A 13,441-nucleotide genomic window follows, 5' to 3' on the forward strand; every position below is an offset into this window, starting at 1 on the left:
ACACCACTTTCAGCCTCAAATGCTTTCTCTTCCGGGCAGCAGGCATATGAAATAACATCTTTCTGATGATCAGCTATTCCTACCTGATGTCTCCAATGCTAATGCTTTTTCTATTAATAGTAAATTTGCTCTCTGTTCCTCATATTTTATACTACACTCAAAATCAGTCTTCAAACACACAGGTCTAAGCACTGTTTATGATAAACTACAGATCATCCTTAAATTGTTCAGGAAGAAAGGTGAAACAAAACTACTGATTATTCCCACATAATCCTTACACCTCATAAAAAACTGGACAAGAAGTTTTCTCTGGAAGTATGTGTTTTGTTTGCTTAGTGCATGAGTAGTTGTGACTTAGAAAATGTGGGAACATTATAAGAAAAAAAAAATCCCTTTAATTCAGTTGTGAAAACTGTTGGATATGTGCTCATACTACAGGTAAAAAGAAGCAACAGACCATGCAGGTGGCAGGTTTCTTCATGTGGAATAACTAGACTATTCCATGCCAATATATTCATGTGTAACAGTGGCAGAAGATACTCTCAAGTTCTTTGCAGTTACGGTACAGAATTTCAGTGCTGCACTCACTTGTAAGAATGTCCTATGGCTACATAACCTCTGAAGTTTCCAATATAATACCCTAAATATTTTTGCATTTCTGTATGTTTCAGTAACTGTCAATAAAGAAAGCACGATGGGTAAAATTGTGCAGTCCGCAAGAGTTCTTACTCACCTGTTTCACAGATGTCATAGGAAAACTTCAGCTAAAATTTAAGGCAGGAGGAACAAAATATGTCCTAACATTTTTATTATATATCCTGATACAGCCCCAGTACTAAGCTAAAACCACATCTATGAAAAGGAAAAAAATCAATTACTAAAATAATTACATAAAAAAATTTATACAAGTGTTGATTTATCACCACTTCTAGGGTCTTTCATCTGCCACTGATGCAACGAGGATAGTTAACCAAGAGAAGATCTCAGCAATGACAGTTATAACTTCCTCTGTCTCCTGGGATCTCAGGTCTTTACGACAGCTCAGCCATTGGTTATCTCTTCTTGTTTTCTTTTGTTTTTTTGGGGGAGGAAGGGTGTTTAGTTTTTTTTACTTTTATCCTTGATTGAAAATTAATCATGTTCACCCCACCCAGACAACGCTGGGGTGAACTGCTGTTCTGCAAACAGACACTAAGCTAGAGGCAGAGTCATAAGCAGTATTTTTCCCTTATTATTTTGCCACCTCATGCAATGAAAACTTGTTATGATTTTTTTATTCCCTCAATAACATCCTTAATTACATATGAAAGAGTGTAGCCACAGTGGACTTTCTATTTAGAAAGACATCTTTAATCTAAAGGGACAGAAAATGAGGAATTGTCAAAACACTAATAAAAGGAAACACGATTAATGCTGTTCAAATACTTCTTTCTTCTCTTTCTGTGTTTTTGTTTGATAAAGCAAGTCATGATCATCAAACTTTTTAAAATGCGTGATTTTGTAGCGCCATGGTCTTGTTAACATTTGAGTTGCTGCATGCAGTGACACTATTATAACCCTTAGATGTTACTCGAAATATTTACTCGCTAAGCATCAGCACTTGAGGCTTCAAACTATGCAAATGAAAAATGTTGGCAAATAAGAATCATACCATTTTTCTCACTTCGTATTCACAGTTTTAAAAAATTATACAAAGCACATGCGAGAGTAGAATCAGACTCATGACCTCTGCTAATTACCAGTAATGAAACACTGAAGCCACTTTGAACATTTTGAGTGCAGAAATAATCATTGTTTTCCAAGCCATCAAAAATTAATCCAAGATACTTTATCCAAATTTATATAACTGTCAGCAGACATGGTTGCCATGTGAAAAACATTTCAATCTATTTTAATCTAGCTAGGAATCTCCATGGGTAGTATAATCCCATATGGGATTATTTCCTTTTATGATATTTCTGTTATTTCCATTTAGCAGTATTTCTGAAAGCCAATCATATATTCTGTATGTATATTGTGTTACCAGCTTTCATTGAGGTATATGCTGCAGATTCCTTAATGGTGTACTTACCTACATAAGCTGATGCAGGAATGCCTATGGGTGCCACACTAACAGGTTAGTACAGATAAATTCCGACAGTTTTCAATGCACTGCTAGCACAAATTAAATGATAAAGCATCTTCAATTTTGATTGACATGAAAACTTTAATAATATCCACTTAACTTCATCATTAACTAATTTATCAGAGCAAGGTTAAGCTTCATGTTGGCTATTATATGCCCACAAAGTTTCATTCATTTAAAGACAAATACAACCTTAGCTTGGCCAACTAATTCTTAAAACTAAAACCACTAATTACAAAGTTTAGACACTATGCGATTCCCTTTTTTTAAAAAAAAAACCTTAAATGTTTATTCTTTAACTGTTATAAATAGAAGAAATAGAGTTTGCAGTGAGTGAGTTGTTTGTCTGGGATAGTATAGGTGAATCAATGCTTTCAAAAGAGTAATGTTTATTAGGAATCAATAAATCATAAATCCAAAGAAAACAATGAAATTGGAAAAAAAAATTTAACTACCTATAAAATGATCTTTCCAGTAAGTTGGCCAGATTCCTTTATAACATCAGATTCCTTAACAAACACTTTGTTTTTCAGGACCTCAACTATCTATGTATATTAATTCTATAATACAAGATCCATGTCTGTTGAAATTATGAGACTAACATCTTTTGTGTTTTAACATGCTCAAACCAAGGTAGAAATCTTACATATTGAGAATACTGAACTTGACAGTATCATTTAAAAAAACAAAAAAATACCTGTGATAACTGTTCCATTCTTTGTGTGATTTGCTATGTGATTAAATCTAAAAGTGGAATGTCCAATAAAGTAGTGGACTGGTTTCCACAGGAAAAATGACTGCCTTATTTCTTGCATCATTTCAGATTCAACCCAGCCAGCATATTCAGGAACAAAAAGCTGAGATCAGTACTGTCTTGGCCAGGAAAAGGACTATATGAGCTTGCAGAACTCTCCTGCATCTAACTTTTAGGATTTTATCGAAAATGAACCTGAATAAGGGATCAGGTGAACCCGTGAATAAGGGATCAGCTCTGCCAGAACTCATGTTAGATCAAACCACGTAAGAGTGCTAATTTGCATATTCCTTTTTGTAAACAGCAACCTGGATTTACAGAATTTAGCTTATTTGAATGCAAATAAAAATTGTGTTACTAATGCCTACAGCTGCATTAATATCATGCACTAAAGGGACTGCTGAAGAAAAATGAACTAGGGAGTTATTACTTCAGAAATGTTATTCCTTGCATAATAAAGAAGACACCAGAACCAAGCAAACATTCAAAGAATTAAAGAAACTATGGCTGAGGAACCCTGACCTGAACCACAACCCTTCCCTGAGGGATCCCACTCAGTTCTTTCACTAGTAGGACTTTCCCTCTGCATGTGAATGACTGTGAACTGTATGGTTATGTCAATGCTCCACAAATGGGTAAATCATTTCAGGTCCAAACTATCCTATCAAACTAAACAATCTGGGGAAAACAGAATAAATTTTTTCAAAGTCAGAGCAATAATGTGTGTGGTTTAATTTCTGCATTGGTGAGCAGTAATATTTACTAATAAAAAGCTAGCAGAGACAAGAAAACAAATTGGGATTCGTATTTCAGCAGTGCCGTCAACAAAAATACTGGCTAAAATCAAGTTGCAAAAACATTTAGTGGTGAAGACAGGAACAACATAGCTTTATTTCAAAAAATTGAGGTATCTCCTACAAGAGTCAAATCCGCTGTTGTAACACTGAAATTACAGAAGTGTAGATAAAATAAGGCTGAAATGATGACTCAGAAGGATCAGGCTAGGAAAAGAACTGTTATTTTTATCTTCTGGTCTTTCAAATGTTAGGAATTGGATTTTCCTTTCAACACATTCTTACTTAGCTGTGAAATACCATAAAATATTGAATTGAGTCTAATTCACTGTGGAGGATGGGAAAGAGAAACAGATTCTTTCTACATTCACAATTTCAAATCAACAAACCAATAACTAAAACTAGTTATACTTTGAAGGCTATTCCACCATATAGACACAGTGATCTAAGGACTTCTATCAGAAAGGTTTGGTAATTTGCACCAGAGCTGTCAGTTGACCAATGCTGAATAGGCAGGCATGGAAAAATACTAGAAAAGGGTTTTCTTCTCTTACTTATACAACTGGAAAGGAAACCAAACTGGATGAGCAGATTTTCCAATTGGAAAGTCAGCTACACAGAAAGTACATGGGTATAACTGGATCTTTTTCATTCCTTCTTCACTTTTCCATCTTTAAAAAAGTCTCCTTTTAAATAAAAGGGTTTTTTTCCTTCATTTAAACTTCCCTGCCTTCCTTTCTTCTGTTGCCACACCATTCCTAAATGTTTACTTTGTTCCTAAAAAAGCAAGCACAGAGAAGCTTCTAGGAAAAGAACACAATCATGGTTTCAGATCAGGAATATCCTCACAGCAGAATGTAATGATGAAAATATAGTATCCTCCATAGGTAGTTACAAGGTTGATCCATGTAATTTCATGGGTAGCTGCAATTTCATCCTCTGAAGACATCCTATGGTGTGTTGAAATGTTATAAGCACCTTGGCCCTATGGGAACATCACCATTGCAATGGTCTTTAGTACCTGGAGTCTGCCATGTAATACATCGCTGCTGTGACATCTGTTCTTCTCCAGTTCTTCTCCTTACTTCCCACTTTTCCTAAAATGATCTTCTGTTTTTTTTCTGTTCTGCTAGTTCTTTTTCCCCAAATACTCCATTTCTGCATACTATACGACTGCAAAAAAAATTACAACGCCAGGTACTCCCTCAATTGACATGGATTTCTGGTTTGTATAATTAATTTTTTTTTAAAATGAATTAATTACTTACCTGGCTGGATAATTTCTATTGCCTTTTCCCAAATTCCATCTGGGTAAGTTACAATGGAGCAGAAGTACAGACCAACATCCCCCAAAATGCTTTTGATAAAGGACAAGGACTTGTCTTCTCTGGAAGAATTTTCACAACAAATTCTTCCATTGTATTTGTCTTCAATATGTATGCCATAGATAGGATGCAAGACAGCTATATTTTCTCTATGAGTTACGTTAAATTTTATCCGGGATGTCTGGATTATCATAGATTTTTTGGCATATATGCATTCCAGTTTTACCTTCTCAATAAATTTTACAGTTGAATCCACAAACTTTCCTTCCAAGTTGGCTAAAACACACAGAATTTCAGTTTCAGCATTTACTTCATTGAAAAATCTGGAATTATACAAAAATTCAGAAACAACTTTGGCAATGCTACAAGCAAAAAACAGAAGAAAAAATGTCACTAAAAAGCCAACCCCAAACTCTAGACGTTATTATTACTTCTAACTTGTGCATATCATTGGAGAGTTAAAATTTGTCTGAACTACACAATAAAACAATTGTGAATTTTGATCATATTTGTCACAATGCAATGAAAAAAGGAAAGATGTTAGCTAAGAATACTTAGCTAACAACCTTACTGCCACAAAGCTGGAGAATAACAATAAGAAGAGCTGCATGATCCATCTCAAAGGGCAATGGAACCAGTGACTGCAATGCCACATGGTTTTATTCAAATCTCTGTGCACCTTCTCACAGGATTTTTTACTTCTCGAATATGAAAAACGTCATGTTCTTTTTACTTCTACATTCTAAGAAACACCGTGTTTGAGGTCTCAGTGCAGTCGCATCAGAGAGAGGTTAAATTCCTATCAAAATCTGCCTCAGACAAAAGTTTGCATTACTAACGAGTCTCTAACAATATGCATGAACACTATGATAATTGATAAAGCGAAGAACTTCAGGTCTCATCTGCAGAAGCAAACAATTCTTCTGTGCCATGTATCCCAAAATCAACAGAATTTCTCCATTTTTCTGACCCTTCAATATTTATCTGTTGTTCAAGGAATATTAGCTAAAGAGAGCATAAGACAATTGCTGCATATTAGAGGTCATAATAATCCTGTGACTAGTTATAAAAAGTAATGTCTTAAGGTCTGAGAATTCATTTGTGATAGCATGTCATGAGCTAGTATTTTGAGATCAAAATTATGCAGCTAGAAAATTCTTGTTCAGAGGTGTAAGAATCCCGAGTATTCGTGAGTCATGTTGAAATTTGTCAAAACAAGCCACACTTACGTTTTTAATGGATTTTTTTCTCAGGACAACTGCAAGCATTTTTGCAACTTGACAGGCCGTAGTTTTATGTAGCTGCTTAAAATTGGGACAACATGATTGACTTGAAGTTAAAAATAAGGTTGAATCAACTGGTTAAAATTCTCAAATGAAGAAACAAATGTAACTCGAACTAAAGCTGACAAGAGAAATTGATGTTTTACATGAGTAATAGACTGCATGAGCTTCAGCAGAAGCTAGCACTAGATCTGTTTAAAATTCCTCCCATAGGGCCACAACCTGCGTGAAAATCAAAATATGTATATATTTACTTGTATTAAACTAAGCATGTTTTATGATAACACGTTTGAACGTTTGCAATTACTCCATTTTGTGACTTCCTAGTTAAATCTGTAATTCTCCATTGTTGCAGATGCACTTATTTCTACTCTACCTTGTCTGAATTCACAAAGTACACTTAAATAGCATCAGATGGACTACTGCCTGCGTATAAAAAAAACTAAACAAAAGGGAACCGAGTTGCAGATTGACTCTTGTTTTATTTGCATTATAACAAAGTTATCTTTTCAAACAGATCAAAAGATTAATTTACATTAAGCTTGTCTCAGGAAACAAAAGTGCTGCTGATAAGAAAAGGAGGAAATGGGAAGCTTCAGAGACTAAACTGCAGATTTTGTATCAGGAAAGAAAGGATCTTGTGAGCTAAAGTGGTCCAGTTCCTGGATGCTGTGCAGCTTAGTGGCCTTTAAACCAGCTACAAAGGATTTATATAGTTCCCACATTTAAATCCTGATTTTCAGTGGCTATATGTTGTCAAATTGCAGTTGCAAGTGAGGCAAAAAGAAAAAATATCTCTCTAGCTTGAATTATTAATTCTTTATGTTATGATATGTATATCACAGTTTACAGATGAGTGTTGTTCCATGAAATCTAAAGTAGAATGAAATACATAAACATATGATTTTTTTTTACTATTATTATTACAAATGAAACTTTTTACACGATTGTTTTCTTTAATTAAGGCTAGGATAAAGTACTCAGGAAATCTCCAAAATTAAGATAAATTCCCTTAAATGAAAATTATTCTTCAGTCATCCACTTATAAATATAAATGGCAATTTTTATTGCTCTGAATTTCATGCTCATTTCTCTCCATCTGGCACTGAAAGAAAAACAGAAGTCAAGAAATTAGTGTCTAACCCCACATTATGACTAAGTATTGCTGATATAATACGTTGTCTAAAGACATTTATTTGCTGTACAACACACACAGTCACTACAAATGTCAGGGTTTCTTGGTCAGCAAGTCCCAACAATGTATCTGCTAAAGAAAACAGCCTATAACCAAAGCACTATTGGGTATCCCTCTTAAAGGCTGCAATACAAGTTCTCTCCAGACACCCGTACAAGTGCCTACTAGACAACTGGGCACCTGCAAGCCACAAATCCAAAAGCTGTAGGCACTATGAAAGTTGACTCTACTGGCATAATTTGGGAGCAGGCACATGCTCAAAGTATCAGATTTTCACAGAAGACGTAACCAATAAAAGGAGAAATACACACTTTTGCCACCTTACCCTCCTGGGCAATAGAAGTATCAGAGTAGGTAGCGGAAGGGAAGGTTCATCATGCAGCCCCTTCCCTTCCAGCTTGCCCTTATACCTCCCTTACCTCTAAACTCTGCTTGTCCCAACTTCCCTCCCCAGCACGCAAAGGCTGGAAAATACACATATTTCTGATCATCTGTGGATAAGAGTCTCGCACAGCAGCAGCAGCTGCAACACTTCTCACAGTCACTCCATCACTTGAGCAGTTCCTTCGGCTCTGCCTCTCCAGTTCTTTGCCCACTGTTCCCCATCGCCTGGTTCTTCTTTCCCAGTAGCCCCTCTTTGTCTTCATCCTTGCAACCCCCAAGCAAAGGAAGGGAAAACTTACAAAGACAACTAGGTGTTGGCTAAATACCAACAACTTTTACACTTTTACAAGAAAAGCAGCATGGTGGAATTTTCAACATGAATGTACAAATGTAGGATGTGGTTTAAATGAAAGACAAAGAGCAAAAAAAAGATTGTGCAGTAAGTGCAATGGAGATCTACAGAGTGGATTTTAATCACGATCTGAACATACCTACCTTTGGTGAGTCTGGGTGAGTCATTTCCATTCCTGGTGTGTTTATTTCCCAGAAACCAATACTACTTTACCTGCAAACAAGACCAACTGGAAAACAACCAGAGCAAAAATGTTCTTCAGTTTTAGTGAATTTTTCAGTGAAGATAAAGAAGCAAGCGGGCTGGGAGGAGGGAGGTTAGCTGTGTATTAGCTCTATACTCTGTAAAAACCAGGCTAACCCAGAATTAACAGTTCAGTAACAACTGATACAACTCAGTATGTCTCTGTGATTGAGTGTCACCTTGTTGGCAGTGCACTACCATGGAGAAAATTATTTCTTTTTCCATTCACCATTATATGTTTCTTTAAGCAAGATGGCTGAGTGGTACAGTTGGATAAAGGTACAATAATTCAATCTGCTTTTTCCTATTCTGCATCTAATGTAATGGAACCGATAAAGCTCCCCAAATTAGATTAATCTATAGGCATGCCTGATTCAGTAACATAATGGATAGGATTCTTCAGTATGTATTCATTAACCTCAAAGCAGAGGTTAGGTTAGTACCAGGTATTCCTTCAGAGAGAAAGGAGAAAGTTGTGAATTCAACACAATAACATATTAGGGATATATTTGTAAATATTATTTAGAGAAGGAAAGAAAAAAAAAAAGTTAAATCTAAATGGCTTTCCCTGATGTAGAAAAATAAAGATAATATAATATACACACTCAAATTCTCAATAAATTTTTATTCTCAATTATACAGGCCTCCAAGAGGCTATACTATACAATTTACAGTCCTATGATGAAACCCTTCAACCTCAAAAAGTCAGTCTTTGCAAGAGGATATGTATTCAGGAATCTTTAAATGAAGGATTAAGTTTCTACATTTCTGGAAACAGAAAATTACTTACATTATTGCAACTGGACCACTAACTGAATATTCATCCTAACATAACGCTGAACACCTAAATGGGTCAGGAAGCTAAAGACTGTTTGTGATGAAAAACACAGCTGTCATATGAAGGCCAGTTCACACTAAATTTTGAGATTCAGGAAGTGTTTTTTGCAGGGTTTTTTTTAGGGGGAATATTCATGAGTAATGGATACTGTATGAATACAGAAAAGCTATGTTTAGTGACAGAATAAGTTAATGGTGAGATGAACTAATAGTATCAAGGTCTGTTTAAGGCAGTGGAAGAAACACCACTGCTGAACAGGTTTTGAACCAGGCACCATAAAGCACTACTACAGATGACTCTCAAGCCAAAAGCGTGTTGGTAGGAGATAAGAAGGTTTGTGGTATTTTTTAAGTGCACAGTGTAAGTAATGTTCCTTTGATGTGCTTATAGTGACAGGGGACAGGACAAGGGGGAATGGCATCAAGCTCCACCAGGGGAGGTTCAGGCTTGACATCAGGAAAAAAATTTTCACAGAAAGGGTCATAGGGCACTGGCAGAGGCTGCCCAGGGAGATGTTTGAGTCACCTTCCCTGGAGGTGTTTAAGGGACAGGTGGATGAGGTGCTGAGGGGCATGGTTTAGGGAGTGTTAGGAATGGTTGGACTCAATGACCCAGTGGGTCCCTTCCAACCTAGTGATTCTATGATTCTATGATAGCAGGAGAGTCTGTCTGTGATGACTTTTCAACTTCAGTGAAGACTGCATGTCTGCACGTGAGGGTAAAATCCTTAAAGCACCCATTCAAAGCACTCCTTTGTCCATTTGAATAAGTGGTGAATATGACAAAAAAGTGAATTGAAGATAATTATGAAGACAATTAAAAAAGCCAAGTTGATCTACTTAAAAAAGAAAGAAAACCTCAACAAATAATCCCAATAAAACATCCAATTAATTATTTTGTTTACATTTTTATATATGTGGTTGTTTAGCGATAAAAGCTATCACCACGCCTTTACCTTCTGTCTCAATATTTTCTGTTCACTGATATTGACTGTAAATGTTTGCCACTGATTAGCTCAATAAAGTGTCAAAACTGTCCTTAAAAATATTTTATAAATTCTTCTTTGAAAATAATATATTAGTACTGGATTTCTAGTCACAATTTGTTGATAATTAATTCATGCATTTTCATCCAGAAATAACAACAAAGACAGCATTTTAAAGAAATGAATGAAACATTCACAAAGGAAAGCATTGAATTACATTTGAATTTACATGCAAAAAAAAAAAATCCAAAGAAAACCAACACCAAAGGAAAGCACCCCAAACACCAAATCCAAGTATCCTCAAGGTAACAGCAATGATGCCTAAAAAGCAGAAAATCAGATGACTGTTTGCTTTGTTAGGTATATTTCCAGTTTGACGAGTTCCGCCTATTGCTTTTTCTGCTTAAAAATTGAAAAAGGGTGTGGGGATGTCACTGTGCAACAGAGATGGAAGCTGCTGGTGGTGCTTTGAGATGTGCTGGGTATAGTCAGGCATTGAGACACAGATGGGGCAGGAAGTCACCTGCTTGCAGGCGCTGGCTGGAGAAGTTGGGGGCAGATGATGTGGGATCCCAAAGCAGACAAGACCCAAGAGTCATTGTCAGGCTGCGGGGGGGCTGCTCATCCAGGTGAAGCGTAGAAGCTTTGCAGCAAGACTCAGGGAGACCTCTTCCTGTGGGATTGCGTGGTTTGGAGGAAAAATTATTTTCAAACTCTTACTTAGCCTGTCATACCTATCATATTTGACATCTGTCTTTTAAAGAGTTACTTTGCTCTGTTTCATTACTTGTGTTCTGAAGAAAGTCGGCCAGGGACACACGGGTCATACCTTGCTACAGTGATGTCGAGGAAAGCAGCGGTAGTCCCTACTCAGAGGTCCTGCTGACTTACTGGTCCTTTACAAAAGAAAGGGTTGTATTCAGATTTTCAGTTACCTACCTTGGCTCAAATGTATGATCACTTGTTTTCTTTTCCTCCTTTCCATCTTTCACTTGTGTTAAATGTTCTAGGAGGTACCAATCCAACCACTCGAACCACTCCTCAAAAGAAGCACACATAAGAACAAACTTCTCTTACAGTACTACTGCTTTTACAGAACAGAAAATGAAAAAATATTTCCAACTAAGCTTTTCAACGAATAATGGACTAAGATCTCCCCACTCTAGGGAGAAAACGACCTTGGAGAGGAGGACTAAGAAGAATCGAGAAACTAGGTAAAAACTACTATCACTTACCGAATCTTTACATATGTAAATAAATGTAAAAATCAACAAAACCTAAACAAAAATATTGTTCCATTGTAATGAATTAAGGTAATCTGTCAGTTTTGGAGCCATTTATTTTTTGTTAACTCTACACCCCCATATACCAATAGCTAGCAACTCCTCAATAAAAATCCCTTTCCTAGTAGAATCTAGAACAGATGTTCCTTGAGCATGTCATTGCTTTACAGGAGTTCATTTGCTTAGGCAAAGCCCAACAAAAGAGTAGAGCTTATTCAAGAAAGGTATCATAGTTGACTGCAAGTTAATGGAACCAAGGAACAGTTCCTGCAATCATTTGTTTTAGTAGAAATAGCATAATTGTACCATAAACTCCTGCCCGATTCACTACAATATATTACATCTGTTTTATGCTAATGCAGATCCAAGGAAATCAATGATCTTTATATTCACATAAAGCAGCAGTAAGTCATATTCTCAATTAGTCTCTTCCGTTCAAGAAGGAACACAAGAGATTTTTCTTTATTTTGCAAAATTTAGCCTGCAAGCCTGTCCATAGATTTCTAAGAACTTGAAAGTTTAATTACATCTATAGGGCTTCAGAACACCCATTACAGAATCATCACAAGTCATTTTATGAGGATTCATTTTTTTAACTGAATTGTTATGACTGCATAGGTCGGTTATTTCATTAATGGTCTCTGATAGATTTTCTTTTAAAATTATGTGTGGGATCTATAGGAATCATAAAATCCTATAAAGTAGTATACTTGCTCAAAAAAAGGCTTATCAACTATCCTAACAAATCGATTCTGCTACCAGTTTAAAATAATATGCTATTATTTTTATGATTTGGTTCAATACCTCTTAGTTGAAATCGTGTGTGAAGTTCCTGCCAGTTTGAAGTATAAGCCATTTTCATCCAAAGTTAAAAATGTCAAATATTTCTTTTCTTCAATTATGTCTTTCTACTTCTAATTGAATTTTTGTTTCCTTTTTGCTAACATGAAAGAGATTTTTTAAAAGTTAGTGATCTGAGTATATGATATGGGAGTGCTCAAAAGCTTAGCAGAATAATCTGATGCATTAGACTGGCAGGAATTTAAACAGATAATCAGAGGCAAACCTTGCTAGGATAATTTTAAAAAGTTGTCTGACTGAATTTAGGGTGGTCAGAAATAACCGGAGACCTTGCTTTTGCAGGCAGCTTATTTTTAAGAGCTAAAGGAGAGGCTCCTCATATACTCAATGGACTGCCCCATTTCAAGTTTCAGGTTATTCAAGCTAATAGCTGGGATCAAGATCGCCAAGGTCAAAATTGCATTTATCAACATCCTTGCATTGCTGTTTTTTTTGTTTGATTATTTTCCAAAGCATAAAATGAAAGGTACACTGTATCTTACAGCTGTGTTTTTCCCCTGGATTCCTGGGACTGAGAGCTTTGTGTGCCGTTTTTTATTGTTTCTGTTGTAGATGATGGTAAATGATATTTCCTAGATACTATGTTTCAGTCTCAATGGGCTTTTTTTTAAAAAAAAAAAGAAGCTGAATCAACTGTATTGACTACTAGGCCTGAGATGAATACGTATGTGTCCCCCTTTCATTTAAATAGAAATTCTATTACTTAAAAAAACATATATATAATGACATACAGAATGTGACAGCTGACTTAATTCATCAAATGGTGAACAAATTCTTCTGAGAACAAAGATAGAGGTTTCCCTGTCATTCAGCTATTAGCCAATATTTGTATAGGATGGGTAACATCAAATCACCTTAAATAGTTCTCAGTTTGCTTTTCTGAAAAGATAGTGTTATTTACTTCTGCTAACATAATTTTCTGACACTTATATGACCTTCTGCTGCATCTGAATAAAGCTGTCATATTTCTTATACTGATTTATTCAATGAAAAGCATGGGAAATGAAATTAAACAAAAC

General features: G+C 35.8%; 1 protein-coding gene across 1 annotated transcript in view; it reads right to left on the reverse strand.

Moving 5' to 3' along the window:
- CD226 (CD226 molecule) overlaps positions 1-13,441 on the reverse strand; it is a 40,996-nt gene that overhangs the window by 25,346 nt on the left and 2,209 nt on the right. The window contains 2 exon segments of the mRNA XM_054057865.1: positions 4,942-5,360; positions 11,218-11,318. Of these exon segments, the coding sequence (XP_053913840.1) occupies positions 4,942-5,360; positions 11,218-11,318 (520 nt within the window).

The sequence above is a fragment of the Cuculus canorus genome, chromosome 2 (genome assembly GCF_017976375.1).
Source record: "Cuculus canorus isolate bCucCan1 chromosome 2, bCucCan1.pri, whole genome shotgun sequence".
Lineage (NCBI taxonomy): Eukaryota > Metazoa > Chordata > Aves > Cuculiformes > Cuculidae > Cuculus > Cuculus canorus.